At 38.2% G+C, this 18,768-nt stretch overlaps 3 protein-coding genes and 1 long non-coding RNA gene across 5 annotated transcripts; 3 read left to right on the forward strand and 1 right to left on the reverse strand.

Moving 5' to 3' along the window:
• The first annotated feature begins 435 nt into the window (after positions 1 to 435).
• On the forward strand, positions 436 to 1,528 carry LOC130562159 (uncharacterized). The gene is made up of 3 exons (XR_008963910.1): positions 436 to 544; positions 905 to 1,147; positions 1,255 to 1,528. It is a non-coding gene; the product is annotated as an uncharacterized LOC130562159 (long non-coding RNA).
• Positions 1,529 to 2,504: 976 nt separating this feature from the next.
• Positions 2,505 to 5,713, forward strand: arpc1a (actin related protein 2/3 complex, subunit 1A). Its single transcript, XM_057345901.1, has 10 exons — positions 2,505 to 2,687; positions 3,322 to 3,411; positions 3,510 to 3,614; positions 3,702 to 3,924; positions 4,015 to 4,122; positions 4,218 to 4,430; positions 4,708 to 4,783; positions 4,863 to 5,056; positions 5,141 to 5,231; positions 5,323 to 5,713. Exons 2-10 carry the CDS (start codon positions 3,348 to 3,350, stop codon positions 5,359 to 5,361), a joined length of 1,113 nt encoding a protein of 370 aa, XP_057201884.1. The 5' UTR covers positions 2,505 to 2,687; positions 3,322 to 3,347; the 3' UTR covers positions 5,362 to 5,713.
• A 318-nt stretch (positions 5,714 to 6,031) lies between these two features.
• arpc1b (actin related protein 2/3 complex, subunit 1B) lies at positions 6,032 to 11,314 on the forward strand. Its single transcript, XM_057345959.1, has 10 exons — positions 6,032 to 6,215; positions 6,759 to 6,833; positions 7,878 to 7,982; positions 8,070 to 8,292; positions 9,711 to 9,818; positions 9,903 to 10,109; positions 10,195 to 10,270; positions 10,356 to 10,552; positions 10,639 to 10,729; positions 10,833 to 11,314. Exons 2-10 carry the CDS (start codon positions 6,770 to 6,772, stop codon positions 10,869 to 10,871), a joined length of 1,110 nt encoding a protein of 369 aa, XP_057201942.1. The 5' UTR covers positions 6,032 to 6,215; positions 6,759 to 6,769; the 3' UTR covers positions 10,872 to 11,314.
• A 207-nt stretch (positions 11,315 to 11,521) lies between these two features.
• On the reverse strand, positions 11,522 to 18,740 carry wipi2 (WD repeat domain, phosphoinositide interacting 2). 2 transcript variants are annotated; one of them, XM_057345957.1, is made up of 12 exons: positions 18,499 to 18,740; positions 17,445 to 17,527; positions 15,993 to 16,162; positions 15,762 to 15,858; positions 15,411 to 15,508; positions 15,225 to 15,317; positions 14,002 to 14,072; positions 13,787 to 13,900; positions 13,448 to 13,612; positions 13,254 to 13,361; positions 13,041 to 13,138; positions 11,522 to 12,966 (listed from the first exon to the last, which is right to left on the reverse strand). In XM_057345957.1, the coding sequence occupies exons 1-12, from the start codon at positions 18,570 to 18,572 to the stop codon at positions 12,854 to 12,856; spliced, it is 1,284 nt and encodes a 427-aa protein (XP_057201940.1). In that variant the 5' UTR covers positions 18,573 to 18,740; the 3' UTR covers positions 11,522 to 12,853. The 2 variants fall into 2 exon arrangements, with proteins under 2 accessions (XP_057201940.1, XP_057201941.1); XM_057345958.1 differs by having other exon boundaries at positions 13,793 to 13,900; positions 18,499 to 18,739.
• Between the last annotated feature and the right edge of the window lie 28 nt (positions 18,741 to 18,768).

Raw genomic sequence — 18,768 nt, forward strand, 5'->3', positions numbered from 1 at the left:
ATGTTGTCACGTTTTCACTTGTTTGCAGAAGGAGATAACGTATTTCTGAAACGCGCTCTGTTTGCCGACAGCAGTTTGTCCGTTTAGGGCTACTGTAGAAACAACATGGAGAATTCCATGCAAGGGGACCTGTGGTGTATGTAGATAGAAATAGCTCATTCTAAGATAATAAAAACATAACACTTCATTATGTAAGGTCTTTATATGTATGTTATATTGCATTTCTGTCAATAGATCCTCCAAAAATTACACACTGGACCTTTAAAAAGCCATAATAAACAAATATTTATACATTTTAATTGAGTAGCTTTCTGACATAGCATCATATAATTACCATTACCACTGTCAAATTTGCATATGAAATTTTGTATTGTATAGAGAAAATAAAATGAGACTACTCGCTCTCTCTCTATGTGATGTTTAGGATATGCAGACAAATGAATAAAGATGCCAGACAGTATGAGGAGCTCAGGGAGCAGAACAGAAACTCATGGAACAAGAGCTGGTGGAGATCACTGAGCATCATAATGAGCTCAATGTGCAGGTTTGTTTAATGAAGTAATTGTTCTCTTGCAGACAAAGAAATAAATATATGGAAGATTACTAATACTATGGTAAAGCTGACAGTTAATGTGGCATTGGTAGGCTATATCTGTGATTATAAGGATTGTGATTTGTGATTTTGGTGAAATTGTGCAAAAAGAGTTTAAGCTGAGAGCACTATTGAAAGCTGGAAGCTATTTTATAGCCAAAATATTCAATAAACCCACATATAAGCGCCAATGTGAAAATGTGTAAAACTTTGAAAGATGGTTTGAAAGAAAGGCATGCCATCCAGGTTGAATGTGTGTCTAATGTTTATTGTGAATTATATTGTGAGTAATAAAATGTATGTTCTTCACAGAGAATCAAACTTTGACTTTCATCAAGTGTAAATGGAGGCAGACATAACCCGCCTGTCCAGTGAGAACGAGGAAGACGGTGCATGAGCTAGATGATGCTGAGGAAAGGGCTGGAATAGCAGAGATGACGCTGATCAAACTCCATACGAGGAACCGTTGCTTCAGCAACTAAAGACTTCAGTAATGAAATAGTGCAAGTCACCAAAACGTCTTCTAAGAATGAATAAGAATAGGAGTCACTGCCTGTGGGTTGGTTACACTAGCTGCAGATATTGAATAAATCATAAATCTTTGGGCTTGTTTTAATTTAGCAAGAACTTAACATTCATTTTTGTCCACACTTGTGTCTTAGAGTAACAACCCAGCACAGACATTCTTCACCTGAGGAGCTTCTAGATGGGGAAGATTTAGAGGGAGCACATCCAGTCTTAAGAAAATGTAAAATAGTCTTATCTACAAATATCTTGTTTGTTTTTCATGTATTATGTGTTAGAAAATGTCTGTATTTAATGTCTAACATCTTTTTTATTCTGTAAAAGGGCTTTTTTTAGAAAAGGAATGTCACAAGTTCAAGAAGCCTACTTGCAGTGTGAATAACATTTGAGCAAATTATACTCTGTGTGTGACTTTAATAGAATTCATTAACACCGAAAATTTGGGAAAAATTTGCTCACATTCATATCGTTCCAAATCTCTATAGACCACGTTGGATGACGTAAACAACGCTGGTTCAACGCTGGTCCAGAAGAACTTCCCATTTCCGTTTTCAGTCCCAACAGAACATTTATGACCAAATCAAAATGTTAAGTGAATATCTTTAAGACTTAATTATGTAAAATTTTAAAAGAAAATAAATACAAATGAAACCGAAAGTGCCCCTGGACAAGTTTCATCTTGCGGAGTGGTCTATAACTTCCCTTGATCTACAGAACCCAAAAATGTTTTGAAATTATGTCTGAGCTAGTTTAGCGCAGACATTCTTTTAGCTAGATATATTGTATCTTAGCATTTTAAAATAGCTAAATTACTATTTATTATTATAATTTTACTTTTCATAACCTATCCAGTTGTTCCTATTTAAAAAATAACACTATTTAACTATATTATGCGTTTTGGTGTACAACTGTCAACTGGCTTGTAGGGCCTACTACACAAACACTCAGAATGGGCAATGTTTAGCAGATAAAATATTTCAGGGCAAAGCAAAACAAAACAAAAAACCATTCACAATATAAATCAATATAATTCACAATATATACATATATCAAAATTTCCTGATAAATTCAGGTTTCCTATTAAAGTGAGAACGGGTATTGTGCATTTCAGAGACTAGAGAGAGGGACAGGACAAATGGCTTGAAATTCAGATTCTATACAGAAATGAACAATTGTTAGGCCGTATCAGAGACATACAATAAAATTACGAAAATTAGAAAGCATTAACTCTATCGTGTCTAAAAGATCAACAATATGCACACGCCCATGACGAACTCCCGCGCAACCCCACCACCGTTGCTATCTCCCTGAATGACTCCGCAGCCAGTGAGCGCGCACTGAGTCTGACACGCCCACTGCTCTTCTGTGCGTACGCATGCGCACTGAGCCGTGTGCCATTTCCTGGATTCCTTGACAGGCCGAAATCAGGGATCGAGAGAGCGCGAGCGAGCAGCCGGAGTGAATTCGTGTCGACTGTCCAGAGTCCGCGAATTCAAGTCCGTCCACCAGGCGAACAAACGCAGCGAAAACCCTTACCGACATCTCCACGAAAAGCGGAGCATCAGTGCAGGTATACCGGGCTGTGTCATGCCTTTTTCCGACAGCAGGGAGCGGAGTGACCCGGCATCTTGAACAAGGCCTTCCTGATCGTAAAATTTAACAGACTACGGGATTTGGTTTACTTCACTTGCGTGATAAAAGTATTTGTGGTTGTATAAGGTTCGGCAGATCTCTGTCGAGCTGCCCAAAGCCTATTTTTCTGTTTTCCGGGTCATTTTGGTTAAATCGGTGGTGTTTTTTTCGTGTTAGCTTTCGGCTAATGTAGCAGGCAGAAAGCTGGCTAATGGGAGCGAACGGCATCAGATATTGATCTTTTGCCCCATCCACGCCCTAAAACCGTGAAGCTGACAGCCATAATCTGGTTTTGCAGGTTGAACGGGCGTGTTTGGTTTTATTGTAACGAACACAATACAGCGTGTTAGTTTATGGGTGTATGTATGCGATTTAACTCCGGGTTGCCAGTACTGGTTAAGAAAAACCTATGCTGATTTGGCAGATTTTACCCCATATAAAGTCATTTATAACAACATCCAAAAGACAGACGTTAAATTAAATTTTTAATAGTGTTATTATAAACACGTTTAATGGTCTATTGAGCCGTTTTAATCTTAGCTGTCAAGTAATTGTGGCGTGTTTGTTTTCAGACGGAGGTGCGAATTACTTGAAAATAATGTCACTCCACCAGTTTCTGTTGGAACCCATCACGTGCCACGCATGGAACCGGGACAGGACCCGTAAGAGACGCTCTTTTCACACCCAGTTATTTCTCACATAATAGTTTGTCTTATTTTAATGCTGAGATAATGCCTCACCTGTTATTTTTGATTTACAGAGATTGCTATAAGTCCAAATAATCACGAAGTCCATATATACAAGAAAAGTGGAAATCAGTGGGTGAAAGTTCATGAATTAAAAGAACACAATGGACACATCACAGGTAAAATAACCTGCAAACTAATAAACGTGACATACACAATCATTTAGATCAGTTCATTGTTACATTGGTACTGAATTTTGTCTCTAGGAATTGACTGGGCTCCCAAAAGTGATCGCATTGTGACCTGTGGAGCGGACAGGAACGCTTATGTATGGAGCCAGAAGGACGGCGTGTGGAAACCCACCCTTGTTATTCTCAGGATCAACCGTGCTGCCACATTTGTGAAGTGGTCTCCGCTGGAGAACAAGTTCGCAGTGGGGAGCGGAGCGCGGCTCATATCTGTTTGCTACTTTGAGTCTGAAAATGACTGGTGAGTTACTGTGTGTTATGGCGGATTGCTGACGATCGGATTGTTGGTGTGACCAAACGTTTTTAATTGTACGATTCTTGTGGTATTTAGGTGGGTTAGCAAACACATCAAAAAGCCCATCCGCTCAACTGTTCTCAGTCTAGACTGGCATCCAAACAATGTGCTTCTGGCAGCTGGGTCATGTGACTTCAAATCCAGGTAAGACATTGCATATTTAGATTTGTACATTTTCTGGATGTTCAAATGGGGCAAACATGATCACAATAACTAACACATAAATTATGTTTGCGCAGGGTATTCTCTGCATACATCAAGGAGGTGGATGAAAAACCAGCGCCAACTCCATGGGGGTCCAAGATGCCCTTCGGACAGGTGATGGCGGAGTTTGGTGGGGCAGGCAGTGGTGGTTGGGTTCACAGTGTCTGTTTCTCAGCCAGTGGGAACAAACTGGCCTGGGTCAGCCATGACAGCACTGTCACTGTAGTGGATCCCACAATCAGCTCAACGTACGTATCGCATCTGGTTGCTGAAAAGAATCAATTTTTAAAGCCCATCCATGACTAAATATAATGTTTCGCCCTGGTGTATACATCCAGCAAAGTTCGTTGTTTTCCACCCATGGGTGGAAAATGTTTGAAATGGATGTGCAGTAGTAAATCTTATGGCTTAAACTAATGGTAGTCAGAAAGTGAAAAATTGGTTCAAAAATGACCTCCCCTTTGTTCTTCGATATCACTTGAAGTATATCAGAATATGAATTCTTCATTCTTTTCTGCTTTGCAGGCCGAGTCAGTTGAAGACTGAATTCCTCGCCCTTTTGAGTGTGACTTTTGTTTCGGAGAACAACATTGTTGCAGCAGTAAGACTCTTTTATGCTTCTTTCATTGGATGTAACATTTCGGCTGTTTCAGGATGTAATCTGAAATGTTTTCTGTCAGGGTCACGACTGCTGCCCAATGCTGTTCAGTTTTGATGATGGTGGAACCTTGACCTTCATATCTAAGTTGGACATTCCAAAGCAGAGCATCCAGCGCAATATTTCTGCCATGGAGCGCTTTCGCAACATGGACAAGAGGGCCACCACTGAGGATCGCAATAGCACCCTAGAAACCCTGCATCAGAACAGCATCACGTACGTCAAACTTCTACATTTTAGCATCAAATCTTAAGTTTGGTAAATGATGTGCCGTTTTATGGAATAACGTTTTATTTGCAGCCAAGTGTCTATATATGAAGGAGACAAAAGAGATTGTCGCAAATTCTGCACTACAGGAATTGACGGTGCAATGACCATATGGGATTTCAAGGTTTGTGTTTTTGGCAAAAAAATATGAAGCGTTTTCAGGTACCTTATTAGAATCCAGACCTCTAACCCAGAATTCCTCTTTATTCCCACAGACTTTAGAGTCTTCTATCCAAGGCCTGAGGATCATGTAAAACTCACACCGAACTAGCATGACAGCACAAGCAATGCCGCTTGAAGACTAACAAGGAGATTTCCGATAACACTTCTGAAAGTTTTTAAATGAAAAAAGCACTGAGCAGTGGTGTGAACTGATGTGACACTCTTAAATGGAACAACACTAATGGAAAAAGGGTTTAGGATCTTTGTTGATGATTTCTGTTTTTTTTTTTTTTTAAGAAAAGTTTATGCCAAAGCTGGCACCCCAGCAGTTTGACAGTTGATCAAGGTGTACTGGCTCTCCAGCTGAACCGGAGAGGAGTTAAATTAAAAGGAGAATTTTATGTAAATGGTCTGCTAGTAATAAATAACATATACTACACACCATCGGGGAATGCAGTCTCATTTTGTGTGATTTAATTCCTGTGTGTCTATAAGATTGATTGTGTTTTAAACGTCCTAACAGGAAAGGACTTTGCTTCCAAGTGCTCTGCTAAATAAATTGGTGCAACCACATATACACAATTCCCAGACTGTAGCCTGTAAAACTGTATTTATGTTACACTGTAAGTAACTTCTAAGTTTTGCTCTGTCAGAGGCCAAATGTGCAGATGCAGGGTTAAAAAACATACATGCCACGGAAGAGAGCGAGGAGTTGAAAACCCTCCTCGGCAGTAGACAGCCGCCCACACAAGGAAGTGGTAATATGTCTGTGACAGGGAAGGGGAAGTAGTGCATTTTTGGAGAGAAAAACGACTTAAGGAAATACTTTTAGTTCATTCAGAGCAAAGCCAGCGTTTGTGTTGACTGTTCAGAGTCCACGAACTCGGGCTTATTTCGCAGGCTTTGTCGACCCCCCCACACATCTCAGTTTTTTACGGTTTCCTGGGTAAGTAGAGTAACAAACATATGGTTTTGTTTATCTGAATGTGCAAGATTTTTTTTTCTTTAGAGCAGGCTGTAGTTAAAGAATGCTGGTGTTTGTGCATGTGCACGCATGCAGAATGACAGCTAGGAGTTTACTAGTATCTTTTGAGCTTTAGTTTTGAGTAGCTTATAAGAACTACATCTGAATAACATCAGCTAGAGCGGAGAGCACCGTTACATGTAAATGTAGAGCGGTGTTTTATGTGTTTCTTTGTTGAGTGGTTGACAGGGCATCTGGATTTGTCACATTCCTTTCTCGTCTGGTTTTAATTTGACACAAATAAGAGAAAAAGTTTGCCGTTACAAAAACAAAACCTTTTCTTATGTATTAATGTATATTTTATCGGCCTGTAACATGTACGTTATCAATCATTCTGAGGAAGTACTACAACTTCTCACTTTTGTAAATGTCTGCGGAAGTGAGCAAGCAATTCTCATTTTAAGTCAACTTTTACCACAGTGAATACAATTTAATCTCAAAATTACTTATAATTTTAAATTGCAGGTAAAACACCAATGGCTTATCATAGTTTTCTGCTTGAACCTATCAGCTGTCATGCTTGGAACAAGGACCGAAGCCGTAAGTACTTTCTAGCAGACTGAGGCTAAAGATGTCCTTCAGCATCTGAAATGTGTGTTCGGATAAAAACGTTATTTCTGAATATAAAACAATAATCATGAAAATTCGTTGAGGAGTGCTTTGAGAAAATGAGTTTTGAAGTGTTCAAATTGTGTAGCATGGACATGTTTTGACAGATAAATGATGGCATGCACTGATATGCCTTGCAGCAATGATAGTAGCAACACATTTTCTCACAGTGTTTTGTTATGTCATATCTTGTCGCCCATACGCTTTGAATTTTAAACCATTTACTAAAAATTAAAACCATGTAACATTACGTGACCACCATTTGGCCCTGAGGGCCAGTTAGGTATGAAATTCTACTGAAAGCATGCTGAGAGCTGTGTTTTAGAAGAAAATCTGCACAGGCGTCAGTCTAATAACTATGTTTAGTTGGATGTGCATATTTTCTTAAATATATAAACACAACATGCCAGCAAACATATTAGTCTAGCTCATTTTTCTGTGCTTCATGTGTACACAGTTAAAAACCTGCGGCATCGAGGGAAAGCAGTATCAAGTTGTTTTACACTTGAGTGAATTAGGATTTAAAAACAGAAGAATATATCAGTTTAAAGGCATTTTTTATGTTGCCGCCCTGTTTTTCTTTCCATGCTGATGGGAGAAACAGTAATGACTAATTCCCCCCAGACTTCCTGTTTTACCATGAATGGTGCTTTGTTGCTGATGTCGTACGTCTTCAGCAAACCGCGCAGAGCAACAGCAGGAAGACAAGACGGCTGAGAGTGACTTTCAACTTTAACTTCTGCTGTAAAAACATGAACGTTTTTTTAGCTCACCTACGGAAAATGTTGGAGCACATCTGCTGTAGCAGAAAACAGATGCTGTGGGTCAAAGCTCCTATTTAGCAGAAATATACTGTGCATGTTCTTAAGCTTCAAGGGATAGTTTATCCAAAAATGAAAATTTGCTCATCACTTAAACACTGAACTGTTGAACGAGTAAATTGACTATTGATTTTTGGTCTCTTATCTTCTTTAGAAATCGCACTGTGTCCTAATAACCAAGAGGTCCATATCTACAAAAAGGATGGAAACAACTGGAGCAAAATCCATGTGCTGAAAGAGCACAATGGGCAGGTGACAGGTAAGTTCAGAAGGTTCATCTGACCTATGTAGTCGCAGAGCATCAATGTGGACACAACACAATTTGATCCATGTCATCATTAATCAGGCATTGACTGGGCACCAGAGAGCAATCGCATCGTCACCTGCGGAACTGATCGTAACGCCTACGTGTGGACCCTAAAGGGAGACACATGGAAGCCCACTCTGGTCATTCTCAGGATCAATCGTGCTGCCCGCTGTGTCAAGTGGTCTCCCAAAGAAAACAAGTTTGCTGTGGGCAGTGGTTCACGTCTGATCTCAGTGTGCTATTTTGAGCAGGAAAACGACTGGTGAGTGTCAGCAGGATAAATGGATAGTGAGTGTTTTCTGGCAGAACAAGGCTGATGTTGGTTAATCTACTTATAAGGCAGATGGGCAATCTCTTGTTTTTGAATCATTTGGTTTACAGCAATTTGTTAAATAGTAGTGCTTTGGAAATGAATAAGGTAGGCCCTATATAATATAAAATGTGGGCTCCCAAAATGTATAACCCCAAAATATAAAAAAATGAATTTGAATCCAGATCCAAATACCTTATAATAACCTTATAGGGTCAATTTATTAAAATACCTGTTAAAATGGTAATATTCTGGCAGCTAGGGGAACAAAAAGTAAAATAAAATAAAAATGTGTAAAGTAAAATGATGTTTTTCATGTTATTTTACACCCAATTTATACATTTCTGTAATTTGTTTTTTTACAGCATTTCAAAAATATGTGAAAATTCTGTCAAATAAAACAATAACATTTCATAAATTACAGTTTTTTACTGTGTATAATCATTCAATTTAAGCAAGGTGTCTGTCAAACGAGTTCATCATCCAAATTACATGATCTGTAATAATCACTGAAAGAATTCTGATGCAAGCTCATTATAGTTTACTAAAACTGATTAAAAAATGTTAAGTGAAATCCAATAAAATATCAACCTAAATATTATTTGAAAAACCCAAACTAAAAGAAAATTACAAATGTTTTATTAACAATAACCGGAAACAAGCTGAGGCACTAAAACTAAACAAATTAAAATGTCAATAAAAATAAACAAATAATAAAATGTTAAAAGCACATTACAAAATTGACTATTGAACTAAACTTAACATTACCAATATAAAAATAAATGCTAATTCAAAAATGGACAAAAGTACAATGAAATGAATTAAGAACTACAATTAAAACTGTATTAAATCTGATCTAATGTTTAAATTTGTTTTTTCAAATAAATAAATAGACAAACAATAATAATAAAAAATCTGCATTTAAAAAATAGGTATTAAATGTTAGATATGATTTAAAATCCATGACCTCATGGATCAGGAAAATTTTACAACACATATGACATTAAAGTGTTGTAATTTAGTGAAATTAAAATGTAGACAAGCTCAGTAACATGGACGTACCACCCCGAATCTCATCCATGTGATAGAAAACAGGATTACACATTACACACTCGTTCATTTGATGATTTATGGTGTCATGAGGAACAACACATCTCCACATGATATATTTGCATTTCGTGTCTATAATGTGGTACAATAAATCCACCAGACATAATCTCTTGCATTGCTGAACAGAACATATGCAGGCCTAGTTACTGTCAAACAATTCAAACGTAGACTAAACATCTATTCTCCCACATGGAGCGTGTGCTTTGCTGTGTGTGTTTCTAACATCCTTTAGACTGAGATCTGATTTCTTGTTCCTGTAGGTGGGTGTGCAAGCACATTAAGAAGCCCATTCGCTCTACCATTCTTTGCTTGGACTGGCACCCCAATAACGTCCTTTTAGCAGCTGGATCATGTGACTTTAAATGCAGGTTAGGTTGAATTTGATCTGTATACCTACGTTTTGTAAATGTGTGCATTCTTTAAGGTTTCTTTCTTTTAATTCCACTATCCAGGATCTTTTCTGCATACATCAAAGAAGTAGAGGAGAAGCCAGCTCCGACCGCATGGGGCTCTAAAATGCCATTCGGAGAGGTCATGTTTGAATCTACTGGAACTTCGGGATGGGTGCACAGCGTCTGTTTCTCCGAGAGTGGAAACCGTGTGGCCTGGGCCGGCCATGACAGCACTGTAGCTGTGGCCGAGGGTGGGAAGACTTCTGCGTGAGTACCTACAGCTGGACCCTTACGCTTGCACTTTACAAACCATTTTTCTACTGATCAGATGATAATAACCTTTTATTGGCAGATGCGCCAGTCTGACTTCAGAAACCTTGCCTCTTCTGTGCCTGACCTTCATCACTGAGAACAGCCTAGTGGCAGCTGTAAGGATCTTCAAATTTTGCTTTGACGTGATGGTAAACCATCAATAAACCAGCACACACCCCCTGACTCTCAAATCTTTCTCAGGGTCACGACTGTTATCCGGTGCTGTTCGTCTATAATTCAGATAAAGGAGGCCTTTCTTTTGGAGGGAAACTTGACGTGCCCAAACAGAGTGCACAGAAGGGCATGACAGCCAGAGAACGCTTTCAGAACCTGGACAAGAAAGCCACCACTGACAGCAAAGAGGCCACGCTGGAGTCTGTGCATAAGAACAGCATCAGGTAGGGATAATCTCATGTTATCTATATCAGTTTATTTAACCTGTGTAGTATACATACAAGATTATTAATGCTTTTACTCATTTTAGCCAAATCTCAATTCTTGGTGGGGGAAAAGCCAAGTGTACCAAATTCTGTACCACTGGTATGGATGGAGGCATGACAATTTGGGATGTTAAGGTATGACTTTTGGGATGTATAGTTTGAGAAATATTAGTTCAAAAGTGATCACAATGTACATATAATATTAATAATTTTGTAATATATATTTTTTTATCTTTAGACCCTTGAATCTGCAATGAAGGACCTCAAGATTGTCTAGTCCAACTCCAGAACAATATTGTGCAAATTACATGCCTTCATCGTTTTTATATGCATTTATATACATTTTAGATTACGTTTTAAACAGCAGCTTTGTTGGTGTAAGGATTTTATGTGATTTAGGACACAGGTTCTGGATGAACCAAGAAGCTTTTATATTTTTTCTTAATTGATATGCTGGTCATAATTCGTTTTTCTTTCTATATTTCTGCAGGTACTTAGCCTTAAATCTTAAGAAAATGCAGATCATTTTAATAAATACAATGAATTGCTGTGGTGAAGCATGCTAAATGGTTTTGTTTTAACCCAATAACTGCAGCTATGACAAAAGCTATAATAATGTTACTTTGCTCGCATAGGCGACCAGTTCACCGCATCCTACATTTAATTTAAAAGTAATGGAAGATCAATAAATACAATGCTAATAAAACAATTTTGAACAGAGGATTTATTTAATCTTATATTGAACAATGTACATTTTATAAAAAAATCATTAGAAAACTGATTAAAGTGGTCTTGGGGGCATAAGAGCTCATCGGCTGATGAGGACGATTTAGGAAGTCGATTAATGATGTTGACATTTGTTACTCAACATCAGAAACATGCTCATGCACAAAAATGTTCTTTCCATTGAAGAATTCAGACAGTATCTCCAAATGTCTGTGTTGTTTATTTGCACACACTGGCTAGCATCACAGTCATAAGCTCCAGTACTTTAGTTTCTCACAAGAACTCAGGAACCCTACATTTCACATTATTGTTTATTAATATTATTTGATCTGTTCTGGTTCAACTGCCAGACCATGTGACCTGGGCTTCCGTCATGTTTGTTTAACAAACTTCAGTCCACAGGGACATCTGAACATACCCCAATTGTAAGCTCACACCATCCTGCACACCAAGATTTTCCACTTCACTGTCACAAGGCAAAGAGTTCAGTAACCTTTTACATTTTGCTTTATCTTAGGAAGAAGTCCATCAACATCAAACCTTCACATGTTGACATCAGATATCTGCTTTTAATTGTAAAAAGAAAATAAGAGATTTTTTCGGCCTAAAACAAAATGTCTCTGGATACAACCGACTGCCTTTTTTGCTTCCTAAATCAATGCATTACTTGCCTTCATTGCAGAGCCTTTTCTCCAACTGAGGTTACAGAAATGGTTGGAACTTAAAAATAACAATAAAATCGTCAATGATATGAAACGTAGAAATACACCAGAGGCATATCAAAGCAAAACCAGGCTTATAATCTCTATGGGTCAAACTGGTTAACCAAATTGTCCAGGTGGCATGGGATTCATTAAAAGAGAGTATTTTAAAGCATGTGTGCTTATAGACGCAGCAAATATAAAAGAGAAAGCGAGACTTCTATTAATGCGGCCTGTTATAAACACACTTTAGGCCATCGATGGCATAATAAACAGTAATCGTAACCAGGCTGCCATATCAACATGTATATTACAGGACAAATTTCACATCTTTGTACCACTCGTCGACTCGTACGGGACGTCTCACAGTTGAGTGGTGTTGTGACAGGCGACGCAAGCCGGTTAGCTTTCAATCACATTTTAAAAGACACAAATACACAAACGTGTTTGTCAAAGTTAAAGAGGAGAAATGGCCAGCAGATACATCGGAACCATCAACATGAAGCAAAGGTTTTCTAACGTTTCTATTCTTGGCACATGTACATGCAAAGCTAGGAGAGCTTGGATTCCTTTTTTTGGTCTGATTAAAGACGTCTGTGGGCATTTTAAAAACAAAACAAAAATTCACCAGATTTTATAAAGCCACAAGGGTGAGGGAAGGAAAACATCTATACGCAACAACAGAGTAAGGCTACAGCTAGACTTGCTTTAAAATGATCTCTCTTTTAATCCCTCCTCTATCGGGTCACACACGTTCATAGCAGCACCAGAGGTGGAAACCCCCCTCCGCAACATCACTCTGTCGATTCCATCTTCTGTGACTGACAGAGGCTCAGTCCGTTTCCAGGATTAAGGGAGGCTGCTCGTTCTCTTCATCCAGGTGTAGAGCGCTCATTTCATCCTCCACTCCAGCGCCCCCTACAGCTCCCTGATCCTCAGTGTAACCTAAGCCAATGGAATTATTTAATAGAGGCCTTGAGCTACATCCACAAACATGAAATTACTTTCTCGCTTTTTACCTTTGGCAACAGCAGCACTGTAGGTCTGTGCCACAAGTGGCCGGTCATGTGCAGTCTGATCGAGAATTTCATTTGCTGGTTCCACGCTTCCATCTAACCTACAGGAGTGTGTGTAGTCGACATGACATATCAATATATCTGGCATATCAAAAGCAACAAATTATTTAATAAAAGACAGATTAATATTACGATAAAATGGCATTAAGATCTCACTTATGCTGTTTCATTAGTGTGCACTCTCCACCCTCCTGAGGGTCCAGGTTGTACAAGTAAAGATAACCATCCGAGGCTGCCACCAGAAGGCGTGGAATCTTTTGGATTCTAGTAAGCAAAAATACAATCAGAAACACATTACAATCCAACTATAAAAATATATAAAGCAGTATAACAAAATCCAGTTTGCTCACATGGCCAAAGCGCAGATGTTCTTGTGACCTGAGAAGGGCAACCTGACTGTAGCGAATGCCCTTCCTTGAGTGAACATCTCTGTCACATGTGCAGGCAGATACGTTGTGGAGGCCATCAATACTTTGCCAAAGTATCCCGTCCAAGTAGTGGGTTCCTCTTGAGGCCTATGTTGGGTAAAAGGAGTTTGATGATGGTAAGTTTAGAAAATAGAATGAAAAAGTAAGCAATGCCAAGAATGTTGTTTGCCATCAAATATTGCAACAGAATGTTTGAGATTATTTATCATGTGTTGAGCAGAAGTTATGAAAGAAACCACTCATTTCAGTGGATGTCATTACACTGACTTCTCTCTCTGCGTCTCCAGCTTAAAAATATGAACCGTCTCTGTGTTGCTTGAGGCAGATAGGTAGAGTCCCTCCATACTGAAGGCAAGGGAGCAGATGCTGACACATCTGTCGGTTAAAAATAAAACAGTGCATTGTGTCCATTCATACATGTGTGCTTATACTGTATACTGTATCAATGAACATAATAAAATGCATCTATAAAATACCTCTTTACTCCCCTCCTAAACTCAAAGAGCTTTTGGCCCTCCGGAATGGAGAACACACGGATAACAGTGCCCTAAACAAGACCAAAAATGAGGTGTTTAATCCATAATAAATACATGATTCGTGCTTGACAATGAACCTGCATATGGGTCAATGACGTTCCACATTTTGCTAATATTAAAATACAAATAAATAATATATATTGCAGCTATTCAAACATTAAGAATTTGATGTACACAAAAATGATCCGATTGAAATATTATGTGATTTTAGTGTTTTTAATCTATGAATTGGCCATAGTCTTAAAAATGTCATGTGGTGTGACCGTGATTTATTCTAAAATGAATTCATTTCCTTGACATGCTCAACTTTTTTTTTTTTTTACAAATCTATAGTATTAAAAATGTTTAGAAACAAAGAAATTTGCAATTCTTTGAGCTTTGGTAAGTAATCATCTCATATTTTTGTTTTATAATTTTGTCTTCTTAAATTAATTATTCAAAATTAACAAACATATTTTCCCTGAAAATCACATACAGCTGATATAAATGTTTTAAAATACCATTCACTTAAGCATACTGTATCAGAGATTCATATTTCAGCCACAAAAATTAGATATATTTTATTTGAATACTGTTATTGATATTACTGGTCGTACCACATGATAAGGGGTTGCTGTACGTCATTGACCCGCATGCATTAGTGCTGATCAATATAGCAAAAATAAAACCTCAAATCAACCGACAAATTGAGCTAAGAATACATATAGAAAAACTTAACGCTTAAAGGGATAAAAAACCCAAAAATAAAAATTCTGTCATCATTTACTCACCCTCCAGTTGTTCCAAATCTGTAAAAATGTCTTTGTTCTGATGAACACAGAGAAAGATATTTGGAAGAATGCTTATAACCAGACAGATTTTGCCCCCCCTCCATTAACTACCATAGTATGAAAAATCACAATGGTAGTCAAAAGTGCCCCAGAACTGCTGTCCTACATTCTTCAAAATGTCTTCTTTTGTGTTCAACAGAACAAAACAAATGATTAAGTAATTTTTCTGGGGTGCAAGAACTGTTTGGTTATAAGCATTCTTCCAAATATCTTTCTCAGTGTTCATCAGAACAAAGACATTTTTACAGATTTGGAACAACTACAGGGTGAGTAAATGATGACAGAATTTTCATTTTTGGGTGAAGTATCCCTTTAATGGTTATACAGCTTTACCTTCTCAGAGGCTGTGGCCAGTTTAGTGCCGCTTGCATCACACGCCAGTGCTGCTAATGGGCTGTCATGGGCAGGGATCATATTCGCTGCCCTCTGGGAACAATATTACACAAACATTAACCACTTCAGTTTAACACATCCCCAAAACTATAATGACAGCAAACATGTAGCCTTGACTGCACCTACCAGATTCACCGTGTCAAAAACTTGCACCTCCCCAATTGTTGCACTTCCTGGATAGGCTAAGTAGCAGTTGTCATTACTGATTGACAGGGCACATAGTCCTGAAAAGGTTTATTAACATATTAATAATCACAAATAGAACATTTGTATTACACTGCTCAACTGATTACCCTCCATATTACTAACAACAGCGTGGTCATTACTAACAAGCTGCCATGTAACTGAACCATGCTTTCAGTTCCTCAAAACATAAATAACAAGAACAGAATCAGGAAAAAAGAATCTGTAGCAAATTATTCAACAACTAGAAAAAACAATAAATGCTGATGCACGGATGACAGCTGTGTGACCCACCTGAAGGATTTGGAGGGGTCTCTCGAATGGTATGTAGTACTTTCATATCCCTAATGTTATGGATATACAGTGACTCCTCTAAACACACTATCAATCTCTGTGGAAAAACACATGTTTTATGTTGTAAGATTTCAGCATAAATTTATATACATTTTTTACACTTCACAACAAAAGCACAATACAGAAATTATGTGACAGAAATAACTGTCTCATGGACACAAAATGACTCACCTGTCTGTTTAGTTTCACAGCCAGTATAGTGTTTGAGTAGCTGTAGTTGCATATCTCCGTTCCTTTCTTGAAATGACACACCTTCAGTTTTCTAGGTGCCTTAAGGCTGACGATAGCAACAAGGCTGCTGGAGAACAGTCGTTCCACAATACACACATCCTCTGTGTCAGCTGAACAAAAACGCACAATAAACGTGTTTCACATACTAAAAAGACAAGATCACCAACCATGTCAACATTTATAATGGAAAGCAGCATAGTGTCTGTTACCCAATCAGCAGAGACTAAAAAGTACAGTTTTGAGTATCTAATCATCTTATTAGTGCTCACTAGGGATGCACCGATATGTAAATTTTGGCCGATAGCGATAACTGATAATTCTTTAACATTGGAAGCCAATAACCGATATATTGGCCGATATACAGTATCTAGATATTAATATAAAATTTCTTAAGACTGAAACAAAAAGCAAAAAGTGGACAGCGGCTTTTATTTGAAAACATTCACTGCAGAAAACAAGGTAACTATTAGTTCTCCTTTTCCCCCTGAAAATCACGTACCAAGCCTACTTTACACTAGCTAACGATTCTTTAACCTTCAAACTTTTCTGGTATATTTTTCATTTAATAAACAAATAATAGATGTTCTTCCAGAGCAACCCAGAAAAATGTTCTAAATAGCCACATGTCTAACAGGTCTCAAGACAGAACGCATTCAGACAGCAGTCTGATTCAAACAATATGCTTTTGTTCATATATACTTTATCTACATACTGTACCTATATCAACAATGTTTTGCTAATAGCAGTAAGTGAATGATCACGACAGAAAGATTGTACTGTACAGTATTTTAACTGTGAGCAGCATGCAGCTGAAGAAGTTTAACCAGAGGAAATGATTTATGATTTATCGGCTATAATAAATCTTAACCTACATTTTGTTATCGGCCGATACTGACAACATTATATCGGCCGATACCAATATGGCCGATAATTTATCGTGCATCCCTAGTGCTCACTACATAGTTAACACATTAAAAGCACAATTTTACATAAGACATTAGCTGAGCAAAACTGTTTATAAGTGTTACTATAGGAGCCAATGTCCTCTATGTGTGCTATACAGAGATACACAGTAACTAGGTGACAAGTGTTTTGTATCTTAACTGCTATTGTTTGGAATGTTTTAGCACAGCTGGAAAGTTGTTTTGACCGATAAGCATCCAAAAGCAGAACTATGACTCATTTCTCTAAGGCCCCCTAACGTTCCCACAACCTTTTAAATCGTATCTTTACCCCCGATTATCTCTACTGTCCAGAGAGAGCAGACAGATATTATCAATTCCTTCCATAAACTAATGCACAACACCAAACTTACTGACTACAATTCTGGAGTTTATGTGCCTGGCTACACAAAGTATTGTGGCTGTCAATAATAGGAAAATAATAACATACTACATTCATATATCTGTTCCAAATTGTCCACTGATGACAAGGAAAAAAACTTGTATCCAGACTTGGTACCGACAGCTAAGGATCTGGAAGACAAAAAGGTACAGTGATTAAAAAGCTAGTGTATTAAATAAAACCAACTGGCTTACTCGTGATCTGTCTGCTTGTGTGATCATGACTAAAAAGGATTGTTGACACCATGATGAACTGTGTTAAAGGGCTATTTTGCAATCGTAGTGGTGTAATGTAATGCGTCATGATTGAATTTAAATGGCTAGTTTTAGTTGCTTAAGATGCCGGACGTGTTTAAATGTCTCAGCTTCAATTGCTTATCAAAACAACGACACTGGCACAAACACAGAGCTTTAAATGGTTAAACAAAAAAAATATGGCTGATATTTTATTCATAAAGAAAAAAGCGATGTCTCTATTAATCATAAAAATCTAGTTTGCTTGCATTAATACAGTTAAACAAGTTGAGGGCTAATTTTAAGCCATGGGAAGTTCTGGTGTGACAGTGTCGTGACACTTCATTTCGTTTAACGTACTCCAAACTGCCATGCTTGACATCAACTAAAACAGATATCCAGACAAATATCAAAGTTTTGTTTAAACATGGAATACAGTTACTTTTACATTAAGCACTGTGCAAGTATTTAAATGTTTTACCCATTAGCATGGGCGCTAGCGCTAAATGGCCATCTTTAGTCTTGTCTATCGTGGTGGATTTAACGTTACAACGGCAAAAAACTGCTTTATATAAAACTACTATCGTAGTACCATATAAAAATACTTTACATTAAGGGAGAATTCATTATTCAAGCAGTCTCAATGAAAAAACATTAAACACATGCGTTAGCTGGCTAGCACGCACGCATTTACATCCCGTCGACGCGATAACTGAAATGCCCACACGATCATTTACAAAACAATGTAACAATGTATTATTCACAATAGGATCATTCTGCTACAGTTGTGTTGTGCGTCTGCGTCTGCACTGCAGAAGGGCTGTTAGGCCAGCAGCAGATGTGTGATTGTTCATGTGGCGATCTCTTACGTGTTATCCTGATTAAAGTTGGCGAAGAGCAGCTGGCTGCAGCCGGCCTCTCCGCTCTGACTGGCCAGGTTCATGGGCTCGGCAACATTTACAAGTCAAGTCGAACTAAAAAAGCCTAAGATACGTGCTAGATCAGTGTGGTACGGGGTCTCTTCGCGCTGCCATACATTCCACCCCTGTTCCTATGAATGTTGTTGTTTTTCTCCTACTGCTTCTGTTGCGCCTGTGTCTGACGCATGCGCAGTCACTGCCGCACGCATCAGCGTCGCG

The sequence above is a fragment of the Triplophysa rosa genome, linkage group LG11, assembly GCF_024868665.1.
Source record: "Triplophysa rosa linkage group LG11, Trosa_1v2, whole genome shotgun sequence".
Classification (NCBI taxonomy): Eukaryota; Metazoa; Chordata; class Actinopteri; order Cypriniformes; family Nemacheilidae; genus Triplophysa; species Triplophysa rosa.

Coding starts and splice junctions, on each gene's coding strand:
- arpc1b (XM_057345959.1), top strand. CDS start 6,770: ATGGCTTATCATAGTTTTCTGCTTGAACCTATCAGCTGTCATGCTTGG. Junction 10,110..10,194: donor GAGGGTGGGAAGACTTCTGC/GTGAGTACCTAC, acceptor TTTTATTGGCAG/ATGCGCCAGTCTGACTTCAG. Junction 10,553..10,638: donor GTGCATAAGAACAGCATCAG/GTAGGGATAATC, acceptor TACTCATTTTAG/CCAAATCTCAATTCTTGGTG.
- arpc1a (XM_057345901.1), top strand. CDS start 3,348: ATGTCACTCCACCAGTTTCTGTTGGAACCCATCACGTGCCACGCATGG. Junction 3,412..3,509: donor ATGGAACCGGGACAGGACCC/GTAAGAGACGCT, acceptor TTTGATTTACAG/AGATTGCTATAAGTCCAAAT. Junction 4,784..4,862: donor AGAACAACATTGTTGCAGCA/GTAAGACTCTTT, acceptor GTTTTCTGTCAG/GGTCACGACTGCTGCCCAAT.
- wipi2 (XM_057345957.1), bottom strand. CDS start 18,572: ATGAACCTGGCCAGTCAGAGCGGAGAGGCCGGCTGCAGCCAGCTGCTC. Junction 13,901..14,001: donor TTTAGGAGGGGAGTAAAGAG/GTATTTTATAGA, acceptor TTTAACCGACAG/ATGTGTCAGCATCTGCTCCC. Junction 13,613..13,786: donor ACGCAGAGAGAGAAGTCAGT/GTAATGACATCC, acceptor TACCCAACATAG/GCCTCAAGAGGAACCCACTA.